Genomic DNA, 24,084 nt, shown 5'->3' with positions numbered 1-24,084 from the left:
ATTTAAAGAGCAAACAGGTGAAATGTAACAAGAAAATGTAGCAATGTTTACTCTAATCACACAAAGCTGCCATGTAGGCTGTTTCTTTCTTTAAAAATAATAATGAATCAAAATCAATGTCATTATGAATTATTGACCTATTCAAGGCTTAAGAAGTTTACCTTCGCAATCAGCTGGTCTTGGTTGTGCTTAATAGTTTCCAGCAGGCTAAGGATGTGGATTACCTCAGGCGCTGTTGACAAACAGCAGTATAAAATTAACATGTTTCAGTGTTTATCCTCATTACTCATAATCCTGACATTAGCTATTGACCTTAGTTAATGACAAAAGTTATTGACAAAGTTTGAAGAAAATATGTGATTGCTTGTGAATTTGAATTTTTTCCAAAATGTGTGGCACAGAATGACCATCCGGTATTTGTCAGTTATTGCTCACCAGAGCAGGAAATGTTGTCGGCCATTCTTCCCCCTCGCCATGTTGGCCTGTAGGCCAGGCTGGATCCAGGCTCCTGGGTCTGCCACATGTTGAGGGCTGCTGGTGAGGGGGGTGGAGGGAGTCGAGGAGGGACTGCCGTTCCTAGTGAGGTGGGCATTGTGAGAGAGCCATCAGTTAACCATGACTGGTAATACCCAAGGGGCCTATCTATATACTAATATTTCAGAGTTCAGTCCCTAACTTGTGTAACTCTCTGCATGTTTAATGCAGGTGCTGGTGAAGGCATATGAATGCGTCCTTCCCCATGGTGAGGTGCTAAGGGAGATAAATTGGTATTAAATGGTTGTGATCTGTTAACCATGGTTACTGGATGCTGAGATATTATTTCAGAGATCAGTCTTTACCTAGAAAGTTATCTCCAGTTGAGGAGTCGAGTTGACAAGTACTCATGACTCTTGCTGGCACTCGGCGAGACGGTGGAGCTGGGAGAAGGGATACAAGGAGAGGGGAATATCTTTAGCACTAAGAATGTTAACCATATCTTTAATATTAATGTGGTGGTTTTGTTGTTTTCGATGTTAAGAGATTATTCCTTACTCTGCCTGTGCAATTGGCTTGCCAACCCCAGAGATGTGAGGTCACTATTACCCGGGTCTTCTTCGCTATCATCGGAGTCCCCGAGACGATGGCTGTTGGGTAACCATATCATTAGGATTATTGCAATACCAAAATTGCCAAATATACATATAGTACAAGCATCTCTGGTCTATTTTTGAATGCTACCGGAAATAACCTTCCTATTACTGTAGAAACATGACAAAAACAAGACGGAACACACTTACACTGGCTTCCTGTTCCTTTTTTCTGGCAGCTCCTCATTCTCTGCCTCAGATTGCAGGTCTGAGGTGTTGCAGCCCTTTCCATATTGTTGCATTATTTTTAATGCGTCTTTGTAGTTGTCTAAAATTGAATATGTTAAAATGAACATGAGTTTCAAATTAGCTGTAGAGCTGAACAGAATATTATTATTATTGATGATAATAAATCAGGTCTCTCTCTTACAAGAGACCTGGTCAGAACATAGACACAATAGGTTATTCCAAGCATAAAGAGAAGCAACTATGACGTTATTTTTAAACAGGAAGATTATGAATTTGCATACCACAAGTTCGGACAACAGAAACGTCAAATCTTGGCCAGTTTGGCTCATGCTGCTCCTCATTTAAAGCGGCCCTTTCAATTCTGTCGGTGTTTTTATAGCTGGGCCAGAAAACCATCCCATCATCATACCATCCACTTGGGACAACCGCAATGTCCCTGTTCATTATAAATTTAATCAGATGAAAAGGCACCCTTAATGTAGAAAGAAAGAAAAGGGGTATTTATTCATCGTCAAAGGAACAACGTGGACAAAAGCATGCACAGGTGTTAGTGTATACAAATAAGCAAGTAAGATGAGCTGAGATTTTACCTGAATGGTGCCCCAAGGTGGTAAGAACTATAAGAAAGGTAAAAGTACAGGTCATAATAGTCAGAACTTCAGCTCAATCGTAAAGTAGGGTTTGAAATGATGGGTGTAGTGTATACAGAGATCAGTCCCTACCTTGTGTAACTCTCTGCATGTTAAATGCATGTGCTGGTGAAGGCATATGAATACATCCTTCCCCATGGTGAGGTGCTAAGGGAGATAAATTGGTATTAAATGGTTGTGATCTGTTAACCATGGTTACTGGATGCTGAGATATTATTTTGGAGATCAGTCTTTACCTAGAAAGTTATCTCCAGTTGAGGAGTCGAGTTGACAAGTACTCATGACTCTTGCTGGCACTCGGCGAGACGGTGGAGCTGGGAGAAGGGATACAAGGAGAGGGGAATATCTTTAGCACTAAGAATGTTAACCATATCTTTAATATTAATGTGGTGGTTTCGTCTACATCGCTAAATATATCTTGTGGTGTACCTCAGGGATCAATATAGGACCTAAATTATTCAATGTCTAGATAAATGACATTTGTAAAGTTACAAAAGATTTAAAGTTAGTATTATTTGCGGATGATACAACAGCGTTTTGTTCAGGAGAGAACACACAGAAGATAATACAAATAATAACAGAAGAAATTAACAAATTAAAAAGATGGTTTGACAAAAACAGACTATCTTTGAATCTCAGTAAAACTAAAATAATGCTATTTGGTAACAGTAGAAAAGAAAGTCAAACACAAATACAAATAGACGGAATAGAAATTGAAAGAGTAAATGAAACCAAATTTCTAGGTATAATGATTGATGATAAATTGAACTGGAAATCTCAAGTAAAAAATATACAACATAAAGTAGCAAGAAACACGTCAATAATGAATAAAGCAAAACATGTTCTAGACAAAAAATCACTTCATATTCTCTACTGTTCACTAGTGTTACATATCTGAGTTATTGTGTAGAAATATGGGGAAATAATTACAAAAGTACACTTCATTCATTAACGGTGTTACAAAAAAGATCAGTTAGAATAATATATAATGTTGGATATAGAGAACACACAAATCCTTTATTTATTGAATCAAAGATACTGAAATTCCACGACATAGTGAATTTGCAAACAGCTAAAATTATAAATAAAGCAAACTATAACCTGCTACCCAAGAATATACAACAATTCTTCTCAAAAAAAGAGGAGAAAAATAATCTTAGAGAGAAATGTAATTTAAAACATTTGTACGCACGTACAACACTTGAGACCTTCAGTATATCAGTATGTGGAATTAAATTATGGAATCGATTAAGCAAAGCAATCAAACAATGTACTAATATGATCAATTATTTATGCTTACATGTGGAAATAATAATAATAATAGTAAATAAAATAATAATAAAAAAACGTAAATAAAGCATAAAATAGTCTCTAATAAATTAATTAAATAAAAAACAGTATATAAAATATATACATCAGCAAATAACAAAAATATAGATCAAGAAAAAGGATCCTTAATATGTGCAGCATTTTTTCCCACTCACATCACCTCATTTTATATTTTTTTCTACAATTAACTATGCCAAAAAACACATAATAGACATACCTTTTTTTTTTTTGAATGGAAACAAAAACAACATGGCGTCACACACAGCTAGTCCACAGTAAACAGGATCTCGAGCTCCACTAAAGAACAAAGAAAGAAATAATACACACTCATATTAATAGCAAAGAACGGCTGTTTCCACTCCGTTAACGTTACGTTGTTGACTAACGAAGTAACGTTAGCGACCTGGGCCTAAACAACACTGACAATAAAGTAATACGCTTTTGTTTCAAGCAGTTGGAAATATGTGGAATATCGTAGCATGTAACCTACACGTGTACATTCACAGCGTCTAACAAAAGATAGCCTAAGTTAACTGTATTGAACTTTTTACTCACCGGCTTCACGCGGGAAACTTTCACATTCTGGAGTCGGGGTCCCCTGGAACACAAAACACAGATAAAAGACAATTTTACAATAGTACGGCGAAAAAATGACCGTCGTTGTGTGGGTTTTTTGACGAATAACACTCTTTTCCACTTTTCTTCGCTCGGGCCTCACCTACCGCGTACAGCCATTTCGAATTTTCTGGATACGTGACATCAGACGCACGTCCCCATGCAAAGCATTCTGGGAGGTGGCGCTGGAAATAAAACAGCCTTTTTTTACAGAATATAAAGTTTTACTGCTAGTCCTAATATCAAACAACGTCATTACAATCATACATAAATGATGATGGAAACACAAAGGCCGATCTTTACTGCAAATGTAGCAATAAATCAATAAATCTATACTTACGTTCGTGTTCCAGCAAAGAAAGTCCAGAAATGATGATCTTGGCTCATGCGCGTACACGCTAGTAGGCGCGTCCACGTCTGCGGGTGCAGACATTGGTCGGCTCAGCGCGCGTAGGCGGAGCCTATAACTCTAGGCGGCGCGCGCCGGTTTAGTTTGTCGCGCCCGCGTATGCGAATCAGACACGAGTCCGCTCAGGATCAGCTGTCTGACCGTACAATTTTCAGAGGCGGAGCTGTATCCTCTAGGCGGAGCCAAAACGAATGTGACAGTAACGCGGGTTGGGCGACTTGAATGCGGATCCGTATAGGAGTCTTCTGCTGTGTGGGTTCCTCCTTCTTCTGCTTCGTCTCCTTGTTGTGTGCGCAGTTGTGCACTCTACTCTCTAAAAGCCCTAGATGTTATGACGTCATTGGGCAGGCAAGCTGTTTATATTGTGGGAAAGCGGACATGAGAACAGGCTGTCCCCACTCAGGTCCGCATTGAGCTGGAGGGGGCGTGGCCTCCAGCTCCGGCTGAATTCCGGGAGTTTGTCGGGAGAAAATTTCTGCCGGGAGGTTATCGGGAGAGGCGCTGAATACCGGGAGTCTCCCGGTAAAACCGGGAGGGTTGGCAAGTATGGTACACTGTAAAAAAAAAAAAATATTTTTATGGCGTACTTGCCAACCTTGAGACCTCCGATTCCGGGAGGTGGGGGGTGGGGGATGGGGTTGGGCGGGGGAGTGGTTGGGGGAGTGGTTAAGAGGGGAGGAGTATATTTACAGCTAGAATTCACCAACTCAAGTATTTCATATGTATTTCATATACACTACCGTGACCCCAAACTTTTGAACAGTAGTGTATATATATATATATATACATATGTGTGTGTATGAAATACTTGACTTTCAGTGAATTCTAGCTATATATATATATATATATATATATATATATATATATATATATATATATATATATATAAATATATATATATATATATATATATATATATATATATATATATATATATATATATATATATATATATATATATATATATATATATATATATATATATATATATATATATATATTTATTTAATTATACATACATAAAATAAATACTTTAATTTCAGTGTTCCGGAGGCTATCCAGTAGATGGCAGTATTGTCCTGTTTAAGAGTGTCACAACATTGCTGTTTACGGCAGACAAACTGCTTTACGGTAGATGAAAACGTGACTGCTGTTGTTGTGTGTTGTTACCGCGCTGGGAGGACGTTAATGAAACTGCCTAACAATAAACCCACATAAGAAACCAAGAACTCGCCCTCGATCATTCTACAGTTATAACGTGATTGGGCATGCACGCTGTTTATATCGTGGGAAAGCGGACGTGAAAACAGACTGTCGCCGCTGTCCCCACTCAGGTCCGCATGGAGCTGGAGGGGGCGTGGCCTCCAGCTCCGGCTGAATTCGGGAGATTTTCGGGAGAACATTTCTTCTGGGAGGTTTTCGGGAGAGGCGCTGAATTCCGGGAGTCTCCCAGAAAATCCGGGAGGGTTGGCAAGTATGTTTTATGGTTAATTTACTCTAAATTTCTACTGTAATTTTTCCATTTTTTTTTAAATAGTTTATAGAACTGTAGAATTTAAGACATTATCTGTAAATAAACAATCCGCCTGTTATTTTAAGTAATATGCCAGTAATGACAAACTATGGATATTTCTATATTTTTATACAGAAAAATACCAAATTAATTGTACGTAGCATTTTCTGTTGTCTTAAATTACTTTCAAATTCATGTAAAATGACAGTAATTATCTGTCATTAAATATGTAGCTTGTTATATAAAAGTCTATGTCCATACTAACAATCTAACAGTTTTATATGTAATTTTAAGGTAAATCTTATATTTTTTATATGTATGTGTATTTTTACATTCAAGTTGAAAAATATATGTATTCTGTTATATAAAGGTTTATGCTCATACTAACAATTTAACATTTTTCTCTGTAATATGATGGTAATTATCTTCAATTAAATTCTGTAAAAAAAACGGTCATCTACTGGCAGCTACGGCTGCCAAACGACAACCATAAAATTAAAGTAAAACATTGTAAACCAAATAATGATCAAAAACATTATATTTACAGAAATTTTTATGAAACGTTTTGCGGAAAAATATCGTAATTTTACATGAATTTGAAAGTATTTTAAGAAAACACAAAATGCTATGTATAATTAATTTGGTATTTTTCTGTAAAAAAAATAGAAATATACATAGTTTGTCATTACTGGCATATTACTTAAAATAACAGGCGGATTGTTTATTTACAGATAATGTCTTCAATTCTACAGTTTTATAAACTATTTAAAAAAAATAGAAAGTAAATTAACGATAAAAATAGGATTTTTTTTTTTACAGTGTATGGAATGTTTTGAATGAAATCATGGGTAGAAAAAACAATATCTGTACAATCATTTTAATAACTATTATGTTGACAAGGTATCTCAATTAAAGGCCTACTGAAATGAAATGTTCTTATTTAAACGGGGATAGCAGGTCAATTCTATGTGTCATACTTGATCATTTCGCGATATTGCCATATTTTTGCTGAAAGGATTTAGTAGAGAACCATCGACGATAAAGTTCGCAACTTTTGGTCGCTGATAAAAAAAGCCTTGCCTGTACCGGAAGTAGCGTGACGGCACATGTTGAAGGGCTCCTCACATCTGCACATTGTTTACACCAGCAGCGAGAGCGATTCGGACCGAGAAAGCGACGATTACCCCATTAATTTGAGCGAGGATGAAAGATTTGTAGATGAGGAAAGTGAGAGTGAAGGATTAGAGTGCAGTGCAGGACGCCAGGATGTATCTTTTTACGCTCTGACCGTAACTTAGGTACAAGGGCTCATTGGATTCCACACTCTCTCCTTTTTCTATTGTGGATCACGGATTTGTATTTTAAACCACCTCGGATACTATATCCTCTTGAAAATGAGAGTCGAGAACGCGAAATGGACATTCACAGTGACTTTTATCTCCACGACAATACATCGGTGAAGCACTTTAGCTACGGAGCTAACGTGATAGCATCGTGCTTAACTGCAGATAGAAACAGAAGAAATAAGCCCCTGACTGGAAGGATAGACCGAAGATCAACAATACTACTATTACTTCTACTATCAGGAGACACCGAACCAAACCCTGGACCTGTAACCACACGGTTAAAGGCCTACTGAAATGAAATTGTTGTATTTAAACGGGAATAGCAGATCCATTCTATGTGTCATACTTGATCATTTCGCGATATTGCCATATTTTTGCTGAAAGGATTTAGTATAGAACAACGACGATAAAGTTCGCAACTTTTGGTCGCTGTAAAAAAAAAAGCCTTGCCTATACCGGAAGTAGCGTGACGTCACAGGAGGAAGGATTCCTCACATTTCCCCAGTGTTTACAATGGAGCGAGAAAGATTCGGACCGAGAAAGCGACGATTACCCCATTAATTTGAGCGAGGATGAAAGATTTGTGGATGAGGTACGTTAGAGTGAAGGACTAGAGAGGCAGTGCAGGGTGTATCTTTTTTCGCTCTGACCGTAACTTAGGTACAAGCTGGCTCATTGGATTCCACACTCTCTCCTTTTTCTATTGTGGATCACGGATTTGTATTTTAAACCACCTCGGATACTATATCCTCTTGAAAATGAGAGTCGAGAACGCGAAATGGACATTCACAGTGACTTTTTATCGCCACAACAATACATCGGTGAAGCTCTTTAGCTACAGAGCTAACGTGATAGCATCAGGCTCGAATGCAGATAGAAACAAAATTTAAAAAAAACCCTGACTGGGAGGATAGACGGAAGATCAACAATACTATTAAACCATGAACATGTAAATACACGGTTAATAATTTCCAGCTTGGCGAAGCTTAACAATTGAAGCTAACTTAGCTACGGAGCGGCGGCGGCGACGGGCATTGTAGCTTTCGACGACACCCCAGCCGCCATCAGAGTCGGCAAGAAACATATATTTCCCCAAAGTTACGTACGTGACATGCATATAGCGACACGCACGTACGGGCAACAATCAAATGTTTGGAAGCCAAAGCTGTACTCACGGTAGCGCGTCTGCTATCCAGCTCAAACACAACACAACCTCCTGGTTGTGTTGTTGTAGCCCGCCGCTAATACACCGATCGCACCTACAACTTTCTTCTTTGCTGTCTTCATTGTCCATTAAACAAATTGCAAAAGATTCACCAACACAGATGTCCAGAATACAGTGGAATTTTTCGATGAAAACAGAGCAGTTTGTATGGTGGCACATTGGGTCCGAATACTTCCGTTGCCGTCGTGACGTCACGCGCATACGTCATCATACATAGACGTTTTCAAGCGGAAGTTTCTCGGGAAATTTAAAATGTCACTTTATAAGTTAACCCGGCCGTATTGGCATGTGTTGCAATGTTAAGATTTCATCATTGATATATAAACTATCAGACTGCGTGGTCGCTAGTAGTGGCTTTCAGTAGGCTTTTAATGCTGTCCCGCCTGGCGAAGCCTAGCAATGCTGTTGCTAACGACGCTATTGAAACTAACTTAGCTACGGGACCTCGACAGAGCTATGCTAAAAATATTAGCTCTCCACCGACACCAGCCTTCATCTGCTCAACACCACCCGTGCTCACCTGCGTTCCAGCGATCGACGGCACGACAGAGGACTTCACCACGATCATCGGTGCGGTCGGCGGCTAGCGTCGGATAGCGCGTGTGCTATCCAACTCAAAGTCCTCCTGGTTGTGTTGCTGTAGCCAGCCGCTAATACACCGATCCCACCTACAGCTTTCTTCTTTGCTGTCTCCATTGTTCATTAAACAAATTGCAAAAGATTCACCAACGCAGATGTCCAGAATACTGTGGAATTTTGCGATGAAAACAGACGACTTAATAGCTGGCCACAATGGTGTCCCAATACTTCCGCACAATCCGTGACGTCACGCGCAAACGTCATCATACCGAGACGTTTTTCAGCCGGATATTTCCCGGGAAATTTAAAATTGCACTTTATAAGTTAACACGGCATGCGTTGCAATGTTAAGATTTCATCATTGATATATAAACTATCAGACTGTGTGGTCGCTAGTAGTGGCTTTCAGTAGGCCTTTAAGGCATGGTATGCATATATCCAACAACAACAAATCAGCTGACCTCATTAGGAATATTATAATGGATAATAAGGACTGTGAATTCAATTTTAATCAGGTTGAAGTCAGTGAGGTTGAGAGGTTACTACACTGTCTTCCGGACAACAAAGTAGCTGGTGTAGACAACCTGGATAGTAAGTTACTGAAAATGACTGCTGGTATCATATCAGTGCCTGTTTGTCATATTTTTAATAAATGTTTACAAGTGGGCCTGTGTCCAAAGATATGGAAGGTGGCTAAGGTTACTCCTCTACATAAGGATACCAAATTGGCTTTCAATGAGGGCAATTCTAGACCAATAAGCATCCTACCTGGTTTATGTAAAATACTGGAGAAATATGTGTATGCACACATTCAAGCATACTTTCAATCAAATGGGCTAGCAACTGATTCTCAACATGCATATAGAACGGGCCACTCTACGTCCACTGCTCTTATACAAATGACGGACGATTGGCTTAATGCTATAGATAATTCTATGTTGGTTGGAGCTGTGCTGTTAGATTTTAGTGCTGCGTTTGACGTGATTGACCACTCTCTTTTAATTGACAAACTTAAATGTTATGGTTTTAATACTTCTGCTTTAATGTGGACACAGAGTTATTTGTCCTCAAGATCACAACAGGTGTATCTTAATGGCAGTTTGTCTAATAGCAGAAGTTTGGATTGTGGTGTTCCACAGGGAAGTTGCCTAGGACCTTTACTTTTTTCTATATTCACCAATGATTTACCTTGGGCTACCGGGCGTACCAAGTTGGTTCTTTATGCTGATGATGCAACCTTATAGCATGCTGCACCATCATGCAGTGTACTTAATGTAGTATTGAGTGAGGAACTAAAAGCTGTGCATGACTGGACAGTATGTAACAGACTTGTCCTTAACACCTCAAAAACAAAAAGTATTGTATTGGGGACTAGGCAAGGGTTATCTTGTGACCCAAAGTTGGATCTGAGACTAGGTATTTCAACAGTTCAACAGGTCAGAAGTGCCAAGCTCCTTGGAGTGATGCTGGACTGCACTCTATCCTGATCAAATCATATCAGTGATATTGGCCCTGTGATGAGGTGGCGACTTGTCCAGGGTGTACCCCGCCTTCTGCCCGATTGTAGCTGAGATAGACTCCAGCAACCCCTGCGACCACAAAAGGGACACGCGGTAGGAAATGGATGGATGGATATAGTTACAAAGATGGGAAGGGCTGTTGGTATTTCCAGGAAATGTGCTGCTTTTGTTGATCCACCTCTTCTTTGTCAGATTGTTAAGAGTTTTGTCTAGTGTCATCTTGACTATTGTTCTACAGTCTGGGCGTCTGCTGCACGTGGTGAGATCAGTAAACTCCAGATTGTCCAGAATAGGGCAGCAAGGTTGGTTCTGGGTTGTTCACTAAGAACCAATGTTAACCAAATGCATGCTTCTCTTTCCTGGCTAACAGTGCAGAACAGGTTGTCAGCTAATACTCTTATATTGTTCAAATCAGTAACCGGTAGTAAAACTCCTGCTTTTCTCATGGCCTAAATAGTTTACAGTAGCACTATACATAATCATAATACCTGGGCGTCTCGTGAGGGGCATTTTGTACTCCCTCGTCCCAGGAAGAATGATTTGCGGAAATCTTTTATTTATAGATCTGTATCGCTCTGGAATAACCTGCCTGGAATTCTCACCGGCATTGAAAGTAAACAGGTTTTTAAAAGGAAAGTCATAATTAGTTTGCTCGTTGATGATTTGTTTGGTTTTATATTGTGTAATTATATTTATATGGTAATTATTTTTTCTTATTGATGCTTTTATTTTTTTCTGTTTTGTGTAGTTATAATTATATGCTTTTACTTGTAATTGTATTGAGGGCCGGCACGCTGTTTATATGGAGGAAAAACGGACGTGACGACAGGCTGTCAGCACTCAGGTCCGAATGGACCTGGAGGGGGCGTGCCTGTTGTCCGGCTGGATATCGGGAGAAATTCGGGAGAATGGTTGTAATGATTTTCGGGAGAGGCATTGAAATTCGGGAGTCTCCCGGAAAATTCGGGAGGGTTGGCAAGTATGGTCTGATGTCATGTCTCACAACACTCATTAATGACTTGGAGATGGTCCTCCTTGTGAGCCATGAAGCGCATTGTCATCAGCAAAAGAGCCTTGAAGATTACTTTTTCCTGTCTTTGTCTTTGCAGCGGAAGGTCTCAGATCAAACATGGATCCGTCTTGGCGGTATCTGAAGTAGATGCCAATGTCAAGGTCCTTGATAGCATGGAGGATGACTTGTGTGAAGAAGAGGTTGAAGGTTGACACCGTTACTGATCCCAAAGCTGCCAGTATAGTCATCATTTTAGAGGACCTGACCAATCATGTCATCGTGAGAGAGCCTTATCAACATTGTGAACTTTTCTGGGCCGCCCAACTTTGCCAACATAGACCAGAGTGCTTCAAGATTCACTGTGTCAAAAGCCTTGGTTATTTCAACAAAGACCTACAGGTCCATCTGTTGTTCAATACACTTTTCTGGGAGTTGGCGTATCACAATGCTTCTGCCCGGACAGAAACCACATTGTGCTTCTTGGAGACGATTCTCAGAAATGCTATCCGTTAGTCTGTTTTAGCACGACACAAGCTCGGATCTTTCCAACAATAGAGAGAAACGATATACCTCTGTAGTTACCACAATCCGAATTTCTGTCCTTTTTTTTTAACATAAGATGACAATGGTGGCATCTCCAAGGTCAGGCTACGTATCTCCTTTGTCCCAAATGGTTAACTGGATGTTGTGAAATGCCTTGAAGGCTGTGGGTCCTAGGGCTTTGTTCATTTCTACAGGTATGCCATTCTGAACTGCTGCTTTACCACAGCGTGTCTGGTCCATGGCAGTTCTCACTTCTCCCAAGTAGGAGGGAGGTACAGGTACACCTGAGTTGGCTTCTGTGGTATCTGTTGTAATGCCTCTTGGTCAACAGAAGGTGGTCTGTTGAGGAACTGACTAAAGACTTTTTTCCAACGCCCACTGATAGATTTGCTCTTTAATTTGGTGGATGCATCAACAGAGAGAGGGTGTGCAGTGCCCCCTTTGGCTGCACCGAAGATGGCTTTGAGATGGCTGAAGAGCATTTTGGAGTTGAGAGAGTCTGCGTAACGCTGGATTTCCTCAGCTTTTGGCTCCCACCATGTGTCTTGCACAGAGCAGAGCTCTCTTTGGTCTTTTGCTTGACAGTCTTTAAACCTGTCATGTTGGGATCCACAATATAGGCTCTTCTTTTTTCATCTTTTCGAGCCTGTACAGCAGGGGTCACCAACCTTTTTGAAACCAAGGGCTACTTCTTGGGTACTGATTAATGCGAAGGGCTACCAGTTAGATACACACTTAAATAAATTGCCAGAAGTAGCCAATTTGCTCAATTTACCTTTAACTCTGTTATTATTAATAATTAATGATATTTATCTTTGTGGAAACACTGATCATCTTAAAGATTTCTCACAATAAATATATATAGAAACAGATAAATATCAATATGCAACACTTTATTTTTATATTGTCTCTAAGTGCACATTTTTCAAATTGAACATTTTCAAATGATCGCTTCTAAGACAGTCTTGTGAAATCACAATATCCCATTTTAACTAGCTAGCCACTAACATTTTTTAACAAATCATGAATTACTTTGCACCATGTTTGTACAAATAATAACTCATGTAAAATACAAAAGTAAACTCTCAAATTTTTAAATCATGTCACACTTTGAACTGGACACCAAATCTGTTATCTGTTTCTTTGTCAGTTAGTGGGAAGCCTGGCATTGCATGCTGTTAACTAGTGTGTTGTACTCTGGTGTGTAACTTGACACTGCAACTCTGAGTGAGTCTTGCAGATGTGCATCAGTGAGGCGTGTTCTGTGTTTGTTCTTGATGAAGTTCATGTCAGAAAAGGCTGATTCACAAAGATAAGATTTTTCCTCATTGTTTGCGGAACCTTCTTAATCTTTTGGACATATTTTCACAGCAATCTGGCCTTAAGCTTAATTATGATAAATGTAAAATGCTAAGGATCGGAAATCTAAAGGGAACGACCTTTCGAATGGAATGCAAAGTGCCTGTTTTGTGGACAGATGGACCAGTAAACATACTTGGTGTTGTTGTCCCAGAAAATCTGGAAGATCTAGGCTCAGTAAATTATGATAATCGACTAAGAAAGCTGGACAAAATTATGCAATTATGGAAAGGGAAATCCCTAACCTTGTATGGTAAAATGTCTATTGCCAACTCGTTAATTATTCCTCAATTTATTTATTTGTTTTTGTCATTACCAGCTCCATCACAAAACTTTTTTAAGATTTATGAGCGGAGGGTCTTCGATTTTGTCTGGAACGGCAAACCAGAAAAGATTAAAAGAAAGGTTTTGTACAAAGAGTATGAATATGGGGGCCTGAAACTTCTCAACCTTGAAGCTATGTGTCTGTCTTTAAAAGCATCAATTGTTCCAAAGATGTATTTAAACATTGAGTGGTACACAAATGTCCTGTTGGACAAAAAACATGTACTGTATCAAAAGAAATGGTATCCTTTTTTACAAGTGATCCCCTCCCAGAGAGTCTGCTGGGAAACATGGCGGGGTTCATAAAGGAAACAATCCACTCATAGTGGTGTTTTCAATTTTATGTGCCAGAAAAAAGAGACGATATTTTGCAGCAGTTAATATGGATGAACTCTAATATTGTAATAGATGAAAAGCCTTTCTTTTGGAAAAATATGTTTGAAAGAGGAATCATTTTTGTCAATGATATTATCAATGAGAATGGTAAAATTATGATGTATGATGAATTTAGAGCTATGTATGGTGATGCTTGCTCAAGCTTTTCATTTTATCAACTAACTGGAGTAATTGGGAAAAGATGGAAACAAATAATTAATTATGGAACTACTAAATTATTAGTTTGTAAACCTCTAATAAGAAATTATAGTTGGCAAAAAGGAACTAAAATAAATAGAAAAATATATAATTTTTATTTAATAAAGAAATCTTTGAAGGCTGCCTCATACAACACAAATGGAAAATGGGAGGACTTTTTTGACTGCCCGTTGCCATGGGATGCCATATTCAAACTAATCTATAAAACCACTATCGATGTGCAAAATCGTTATTTTCAAATTAAAATTATTTATAACTTCTTACCCACAGGGAAAATGTTAAAATTATGGAATATGACAGAGTCAGATGATTGCCGATTTTGTTGTCAGGAGCCTGAATCCACCCTGCATTTGTTTTGGTATTGTCATATTGTGTCTTTGTTTTGGGTGGAAGTTGAAAAAATGTGTTTAAGGATTGGTTTGTTTATGAAGCTTAATGTGGTTTCTGATATTTTAGGAGAGTTCATTGACAATCATGATTTAGTCAATTTAATTATAGTACTCGGTAAAATGTTTATTTTTAAGGCCAAAATCAGATATTCACTTAGTATTACTTTCTTTAAAACATTTATTCAGTATTTTCTAACTTTAGAAAGTTACATGGTTGAAAACGATAATGATGCGAAAAAACATTAAAAAAAAGATGAGAAGTCCTCAAAGGCTTATTTTGAAAGTATAATTATGTTTATAGATTATATGATATCTGTTGTTGTGTTCCCTAATTTGAGTGACCTGGACATAATCTGGACTGTACATAAATGCTTATTTTGAAAATGTAATTTTGTTTATAAATTATATGCAATCTGTTGTGTTCCCTAATTTTTTTCTGTGTACATGAATGAAGGTGTCTGTTGTTGAGTCCGACTTGGACATTATCTGCACTGGGCCTGGTTTAAAAAACCCTTTAAACAAATCTAATTTCATTGACAACCTGGTCTGTTGAAGATAAGGCCCTTTTTTAAAAAAAATAATAAAATAAGATAAATAAATAAAAAACATTTTCTTGGATAAAAAAGAAAGTAAAACAATATAAAAATAATTACATAAAAAATAGTAATTAATGAAAATGTTAGTGGACCAGCAGCCTATACAAGCATGTGTGCTTCAGGGACTGTGTCTCTTGCAGATGTGTTGTCTATGTTGTGGGAACCAGAATATTGGTAGCAGAAATAATTAACCCCTTTTGTGTGAGTGGGTGTGGATGAGTGTGCATGGGGGAGTTTTTTTGGGTTTATGCACTGATTGAAAGTGTATCTTGTGTTTTTTCTATGTAGATTTAATTAAAAAAAAAAAAAAAAATAAATAAAATTTTTTTTTTTTTTTTTTAGAACAGGCCCGCGGGCAACTCATCTGGTCCTTACGGGCGACCTGGTGCCCGCGGGCACCGCGTTGGTGACCCCTGCTACAGTCATGTCGTACTCATCAAACTAGTTTTGATATCTCTGCTTCATGGCAAACAGAGGTTGTGCAGTCGCTGTTACTACGTCCCTGAACTGGGTCCATTTGTCTGGTGTACTGCCTGTAGGGGTCCTTTTGAATCCAATTCTTGGTCCAAGCTGGCGGGAGAGTGAAGTTTGGCTGTATTAAACCATACTTTAGTGACTTTTGCCTATACTTTCATGTGGTTCTTATTGGGCTAAATCTGGAATCTGGGTTATTAGTTTTCCTGCCATCTTATGTGTCTAAACAATAAAGTTCCTTGAATCCTTCAACTCCCCTACCTGGGTACTCACCAGAACCCCCTTAGTCCAGCACATCACCCTGGTCTTGCAGCAACTCCACTGGCTCCTCGTCAAAGACCGTAGCCAATTTTAGATCATTTTCTCACTTGCAAGGTTATCCACAACCTCGCCCCGTCATATCTTCATATCTTCATATCTTTGGAACTTTAAAAGTATTTGAAAACATGACGTCTTGGAAGGACATACTTTTTAATACTTTTTGGGGAGTTGCTTGTAGATGTGCAACATGTAAGACCTATGCTGACCCACAGCATGTAGCAAATAAAGTAGAGGAATGTAATACAGTTATTTCTGTCAGGAGCTGGAATGCAGTCTAGCGACGTGACCCCAAGGATGCAGAGAAAATACTCACATGGAGGGGAGGAAAGAATAGAAAACTCAACCACAAAAGGAGTGGAGGAAAACAAAAGAAGGCGAGTGCAGAAGTAAATGCGCAAGAGACGGAACTAATTTTGTACCAGAAACAACACGCGTACGCGAAGCAATGATCCGACGCTGTCTGGATGACAGGGCTGGACTGAAATAGGAGATTGATTGGCAACTGGGTACAGGTGTGTCCCGGTTGCATATCAGGCAGCTGGTGTGGAAGACTGTGAACAGCACGAGGAAATTAAAAACACCAAATAAGGGCACAGGACAGGAACTTATATACCACATACAGATAACAAGCAAACATAAGTCCAAAACAGTTACAAAGATGTAACAATTTCCTCACTTTCGGACGAAGATATCAACCGCTATTCTCTCTGGTCGGTGGAACCAATCAGATGTTAGGACCCGCCCACTGACTTTGATGGCTGAGTTTGAAAGATAACATACATTTATGTATTTAATTTTAATGAATTATCACATTTAAGTAATTATTTAAAGATGCATTTATTTGTTTAATTTTGTCCCATTTGACCCTCCATATTTTTGGAACAGCAAGACTTCCACAATATGGACTCATTTAGCCTTTTCAAATCAAGAACACACTTATTCCAGAATGCTTATTCACTTTCATTTCAGCTATTTCTAGTTTCTTGTCTAAACTGACATTTTATGTTTTATATTGTTCAATGTTGTAATGTTTGTATCGTCTCTAGAAAGGCACCTTATAAATAAAATTGATTATTATTATTCGTATTATTCCTAAACAGAGGATTTGGTCCTTTCACATCATCTACAACCTTTTTTTCTTCCTGAGAACTACTCATTTTTTGTCATGTTTATTTTCATAGCTTCTTTCAAGCCAAACAAAGGAAATAAGATTATTTTGCCAGAGCACATTTGTATCACTACTAGAGGTATTTTGTCAAAAATAAAGGATTTAGCGTTTTATTAATATGAGCAGCAACATTTCAATGGTACTATATGTAGGACTTTACAATACTGTACTGCCATCTACTGGTGACTTTTGGCTACCGCACGATAAATTGACGTGTATGCGAGAGACAGTAGCTTAGTTTCACTTTCACTTTGCCTTTTACCTCATTTTTCATTATCATCAGAATAAAACACAGGACCAAAATGAATAGACTTATTGGTGAATAATACAACAATACATACGTCATTTTAGTTCATATAACAATTACAACATACTTAATCATTTTATTACAAACAACAGTTTTAACAAAGTCAATAATGCAAAATAAATGTAGAAAATCAAAAAGTGGATTTACTCCAAAGCTTTGAGTCTTCTGCGCATGACACATCTCGCGAGAGCAGAGCAGTCATAGACGAGAGCAGAACCGTCTTGTAACGTCAAGCGTGCCAACTGTCGTGAAAGCACATTGACGCAAAAAGAAGCCAGAAGGACGCTAATAAGTCAGTCTTATTATTTGTTCTCCAGTTTGTAATATTTACGTCGTATAAAATACATCTTTGAGTCTTTATTTTAATGATAAAATAGTCTCGATGCGCTAGAAGCACTTTGCTGCTTCTCGTGCTCGTTTATTGTTAGTTAGCTTAGCTCGCTAGTTAGCTTAGCTTGTTAGCTGCTAACAGAAGTTATCAACACATCGCTAAGTAGAGATCAAGAGTGAGAGTAAAGTGTTGTGATTGTGTGAAAATGTCTACATTACACATGTTGAGAGCGTTGGTGGATCAGCGACTAACTGCTGCCGTTGACGAAATATTTGTAGTGTTAGAAAGAACGATAGCACAATACGAGGCGGAACTTTCTAGAACAAAAGAAGAACACTATCAACTACTGGACGCTGTTTTCAAGAAACATCAAGTTGTGTTACACAGAACAGGTTTGTTGACTTCTTACTCTCACATCTTTACTAACTTTACATATGATTATTAACACCTTTCTACAATTGATGGTCAATCAGTGGCCTAGTGGTTAGAGTGTCCGCCCTGAGATGGGTAGGTTGTGAGTTCAAACCCCAGCCGAGTCATACCAAAGACTTTAAAATGGGAGCCATTTCCTCCCTGCTTGGCACTCAGCAATAAGGGTTAGAATTGGGGGTTGAATCACCAAAAATTATTCCCGGGCGCAGCCACTGCTGCTGCCCACTGCTCCCCTCACCTCCCAGGGGGTGATCAAGGGTGATGGGTCAAATGCAGAGAATAATTTTGCCACACCTAGTGTGTGTGTGTGTGTGTGTGTGTGTGTGTGTGTGTGTGTGTGTGTGTGTGTGTGTGTGTGTGTGTGTGTGTGTGTGTGTGTGACAATCATTGGTACTTGAACTTAATAGGAAGATGGTTTGTCTTGTGGGGATGATGCAATGCTTTCATTTAGATTATTCATGAAAAGGAGACCGTTTGAGGTTGATGTTCCTCTCAGTTTGTAACAATGTGTGATTGATTGATTGAAGGAGTTATGAGAAGTTTGCATAGGAAAGGCTACACTTTCATCACGGTACACATTCACTGCTCAGTGTTTCCCCCAGAAAATGTGTTAGTTAATCCTCATAAAAACATTTTATAAGGATTTTTACAACATGACATTCAACAATCATGAATACATTATTTGGGATAAAGCCACTTTAGCACAGGTGTAAGATAGTGACATGTTATTTACAACATGTCAATTGGCCCTCAACATTGTCAGGAAACAATGTGTGTCAACAAAACACTTAGAGGTATTTTAATTTTCACAGAAATTTTTTTTTTAAGGCAACTGCAGTTTTACTTAACTCAATATTATTTATTACAAGAAACTACTCAAAGCATTTTTAATACAAGCCTATTTAAATACATGTAAAACAGCTGAACTTTAATATATGCTTGCCATCTTGACTTCTGAATCCAAAGCAAGTATTTTTGTCACACTGTTGTCAAACAATGATCATATTCAAACAAATATGATTCCACATTGTTGAAAGTGGTCATCTGAGAGCATTTGGAATTGCAGTGCAGTTCATATAAAAATGTTTTGATGCCCAATCTATCTGCCTTTTAACAATATTACTTCCTAGCAGTGAAGTTAGTGCCCACATACCTAAAGTAGAGCTCTTCTCTCTTTCACCACAGAAGATTGTGGATTGCTCCTATTGGAATCTTGCTGCTCTTGTACATCATTGGGCATGTCTTTGTCTGTGACCAGGCTGTCAAGGGTGAATGGAGAATCCCAACTCCTGTGAGAGCTTGTGTCAATATCTGATGTTTCTATTCCAAACGGAATGGATGTAGTTGATGGAGAAGCGCCCCAGATCTGCTGGCATAGTTGGAAGTACAGCAAAACAACTCTAGCGTAACCACTTCTTCCACCTGCATCCACTGCTTGTCTGTACTTTCCACCAATCACTTTCAGTTTAGTGTCGATAGTTGTTTTTGTCATGTCCTCTTTCCGATGAGGAAATTCCTCAGATGTCCCTCCAAGTCCGTACCGTTCCAAAATAGGGTAAGAATGTCACCATACTGGCAAGTTTCCCAGTCAACACTTTGTTGAGTTTTGTTAACTTTAAGCTCAAAAACGATGCTTAATAGTAGCTCTACTTCTCTGTCAGTCCACATAGATAATTCTTTCTTGCAGTGACCCACCATTTTTGATATATGCCTCCTCCGGAAATGACGTTTTGGAGGTTTCTGATTGGCTAAAATGGTCTTAAGTCCTAGGCTACAGCGCCCCCAGTATTTTGGCATGCGTATGACACTCAGTGTATGCTTTTGCTTGGAGACAGTAATCTTTTTTTAAATGCACACGTGTGGCTGGAGATCCTGTTAAGACGTTTGTTTAGGCGGTGGCTCTTTGTTGTTAAGGCGGCCGCCTTAACAACAAAATGCTGCGGGAAACCCTGCTGCTACAAGAAAGCCTGAGATGGTTTCAGTTGAAATATTTTTTAACTCGCATTACTATGTAGAAATTACCATTTAAAATACAAATATACTGCAAGAAAATAAATGAAATTATAATTTACAATAAGCAAAAGGCTTTGTATAGTCCCAGTTACGAGTAGCCGCAACCTGTAATGTCTTCTCTTTTTGATAGGGACTCACACATTTTGGTGGGATAGCAGGAAACCCATTTAGAACCTTTTTCGTAGTGAAATCAGGGTTGAATGTGATTTGTACAACTACCTCAGGGTAGTTGCAATACATGGGTATTTTAGTGGTATGGTGTATCCTGTACACCAGACCAACTGCAAGAAGCTGTACTCTGAAATGGTTGGCGGAAAGGTGAGCCCGAGATGGACGGTTGAGTAGAAGCCCAATCATTTTGTTTTGGCTGTCTGGAGTTAGTTTTTCAGGGCTTTTAAGGCGTCACGGTACCAAACATGAACTCCGTAGTTAAAGTGGGGTTAAATGAGTGCTTGTGTTAGAGTCTTAAGTGTATTTCTACCCACCAGCGGTGTCATCCGTACAGCGATACTAATGAATCATATTTGGTACTATGCCGCCTGTAAAAAGTACTACTTCTATGATTACATCAATATTTTTTGGCATCACAACATATTCTTTTGTTTAAAAAATTTTTAAATTATGTTTATGAAGTCAGTAAATATGTCCCTGGATACATGAGGACTTTGAATATGACCAATGTATGATCCTGTAACTACTTGGTATCAGACTGATACCCAAATGTGTGGTATCATCCAAAACTAATGTAAAGTATCAAACAACAGAGGAATAAGTGATTATTAAATTTTAACAGAAGTGTAGATAGCACATGTTAAAACAGAAAATAAGCAGATATTAACAGTAAATGAAGAAGTAGATTAATAATCAATTTTCTACCACTTGTCCTTAATAATTTTGACAAAATAATAGGTAGATAAATGACACAATATGTTACTGCATATGTCAGCAGACTAAATTAGGAGCTTTTGTTTGTTTACTTCCTACTAAAAGACAAGTTGTCTAGTAAGTTCACTATTTTATTTTAGGACAAACTTGCAATAAGAAACATATGTTTAATGTACCCGAAGACTTTTTTTTAAAATAAAGCCAATAATGCACTTTTTTGCGGTCCTTTCTATTTAGAAAAGTATCAAAAAGTATCGAAATACATTTTGGTACAAGTCCCGCTACCAAAATATTGGTATCGGGACAACACTAGTAAGAACAGAATTTGTCGGTTGATTCTTTGACTACATTAGTAGTCATTTTTTCACTGGAGAGATTAGTCTCTACGATGCAGCCAAGATAGGTCATCTCATTTTTGTTTGTTATAATATTGTCACCCACTTTGACTGTGAAGTTATCTACTTTTCTGAGGTTAGGAATTGACCCAAAAACCTGTGTACTTGCAAGTACCAGGCGAGTCTTGATGTGCCAGTTTGTCATTGAAAGCCTTGCTAGTCTAGGTCTTAAGGATTGTAGCTTTGCTTGTTTTGTGGCCGTCAGCCTCGGTTCTATGTTCTTTATGGGTACAGAAAATGATGGAATGATCACTTAAGCCGCATACAGTAGTTCCACTTGTGGTGATCTTAGACTGGTCAGAAGTAACAACGAGGTCTATGAAGGTTGAAAAGGACTCACTCACCCTGGTAGTTTGCTTAATGAGCTAAGTGAGACAATGTTGGTGGCACAGCTTAGTGAAGGTTTTAAAAATGGGTGCATCCTTTCAGGACATATCTGTGTTCCAGTCCCCAAGAAGATGTAAACCTGTATCAACATGTTTACACAAAACTCACACACTCACTAAATACATTTTACACTGTAATCAAATCTAATTAAAGTTATAATTTCACTTCCTGATTCTGACTTACATGCAACAATAAATGAAAGTAAACATTTATTTTCAATTACCAAAGTAGTCATCACTTGAATTATTAAAAGAACATAAAGGTGACTGACTTTCCTTCAGCGTGTCGTAGATGGTCTCCAATTCCTAAAGAGGAATTGTTGATGGAGATACTCCATAAAACACCACATAGTAAAACATGTTTTGGTAAAAGTTCCTTTTGGCCCAGCCAACAAAATGACCACAAAAAAGTATTCTGCATGATGACAAAAACTTACCATGAATGTTTTTTTAAGTGATTTTGGAATTAGATTTTTTATTTCCATGATATTGAAGTTATGGTGATGACTATGTCATTACAAGATTGTGGTTGAGTTTAGAGATAAAGTTTAGGTGTCATAGACCGTATACAGAATAAAATATTTACACACTTTACATCAGTGAGTGTAAAGTTAAGAATGCCTCAATCAATGCTGCCTCGTACTTATAAAAACTTTTCAAATTGCCCCCATCAAATGTCCAAGTCTGTTTTTGTACTCACTTTTGAATTAATTGTAGTTACTGGGACAAAAGGAGGTATTTCCCGCATTTTTATTGGTTGTTTTGCTACACACTTTTAACACAATACACAGAAGAACGCAAATAATGTCATTGTGTTAACAGTGTCAGTCCAAAACTATGTATATTCTCTTTTTATCTTATTTGCTTATTTACCCAACAGACGTCCAGCAGCCCCCTCACATTGAATATGATGAGGAGGATCCACAGCCCCCCCACATGAAAGAGGAAGAGAAGGAAGTGTGGATCACTCAGGAGGGAGAGTGTGTTGTAGGGCAGGAGGAGGATGATGTCAGCAAGTTTCCACTGACTGTTGTCTCTGTGAAGACTGAAGAGCATGAAGACAAAGCACCTGAGTCCTCACAGCTTCATCACAGTCCAAGTAAGCACATATCATTTTATTCTCAGGGCATTCAATCCATCACAACTGGACTGTTCACTTTGTCTTAGAAGACTCATCCAAGTAGGCTTCATCACTTCATGCTCATACACTTCAAGTCTTAAATCTAATCATTGGAATTTAGAGGGGAACTGCACTTCTTGGGGGGAATTTTTTCTATCGTTCACAATCATTATAAAAGACATGATGGTGGATATATTAAAAAAAATAAAATCACATTCTAATTCGGGCTGGGCGATATGGCTTTTTATTAATATCTCGATATGTTTATGCCATGTCACGATACACCATATATATGTGGATATGTTTAGTCCATGTCACGATACACCATATATATGTGGATATGTTTAGGCCATGTCACGATACACCATATATATGTGGATATGTTTAGACCATGTCACGATATACCATATATATGTGGATATGTTTAGGCCATGTCACGATACACCATATATATGTGGATATGTTTAGTCCATGTCACGATACACCATATATATGTGGATATGTTTAGACCATGTCACGATACACCATATATATGTGGATATGTTTAGGCCATGTCACGATACACCATATATATGTGGATATGTTTAGTCCATGTCACCATACACCATATATATGTGGATATGTTTAGGCCATGTCACGATACACCATATATATGTGGATATGTTTAGTCCATGTCACGATACACCATATATATGTGGATATGTTTAGGCCATGTCACGATACACCATATATATGTGGATATGTTTAGTCCATGTCACCATACACCATATATATGTGGATATGTTTAGACCATGTCACGATACACCATATATACCGTATTTCCTTGAATAGCCGCAGGGGCGCTAATTAATTTAAAACCTCTTCTCACTCCTGCGGTTACCTAAACCATGCGGAATGAGCAAGCATGCTCTAATTATTTTAAAACCTCTTCTC

At 38.3% G+C, this 24,084-nt stretch overlaps 1 protein-coding gene and 2 long non-coding RNA genes across 4 annotated transcripts in view; 1 reads left to right on the top strand and 2 right to left on the bottom strand.

The window, feature by feature from the left end:
- Positions 1-673: 673 nt before the first annotated feature.
- On the bottom strand, positions 674-4,007 carry LOC133658719 (uncharacterized). Its single transcript, XR_009827515.1, has 5 exons — positions 3,851-4,007; positions 3,513-3,592; positions 1,033-1,124; positions 840-917; positions 674-750 (listed from the first exon to the last, which is right to left on the bottom strand). It is a non-coding gene; the product is annotated as an uncharacterized LOC133658719 (long non-coding RNA).
- On the bottom strand, positions 1,800-2,282 carry LOC133658722 (uncharacterized). The gene is made up of 3 exons (XR_009827518.1): positions 2,203-2,282; positions 2,039-2,113; positions 1,800-1,933 (listed from the first exon to the last, which is right to left on the bottom strand). It is a non-coding gene; the product is annotated as an uncharacterized LOC133658722 (long non-coding RNA).
- Positions 4,008-17,834: 13,827 nt separating the features above from the next.
- Positions 17,835-24,084, top strand: part of LOC133658699 (zinc finger protein 25-like) — a 196,459-nt gene continuing 190,209 nt past the window's right edge. For both annotated transcript variants that reach the window (XM_062061033.1, XM_062061032.1), the window contains exons 1-2: positions 17,835-18,312; positions 22,912-23,130. In XM_062061033.1, coding sequence (XP_061917017.1) covers positions 18,126-18,312; positions 22,912-23,130 — 406 coding nt within the window. In that variant the 5' untranslated portion in view covers positions 17,835-18,125. The remainder of the gene's footprint in view (positions 18,313-22,911; positions 23,131-24,084) is intronic.

This window comes from Entelurus aequoreus, linkage group LG10, assembly GCF_033978785.1.
Source record: "Entelurus aequoreus isolate RoL-2023_Sb linkage group LG10, RoL_Eaeq_v1.1, whole genome shotgun sequence".
In the NCBI taxonomy this organism is placed as follows: domain Eukaryota; kingdom Metazoa; phylum Chordata; class Actinopteri; order Syngnathiformes; family Syngnathidae; genus Entelurus; species Entelurus aequoreus.
This window is presented reverse-complemented; position numbering and strand designations above follow the sequence as displayed.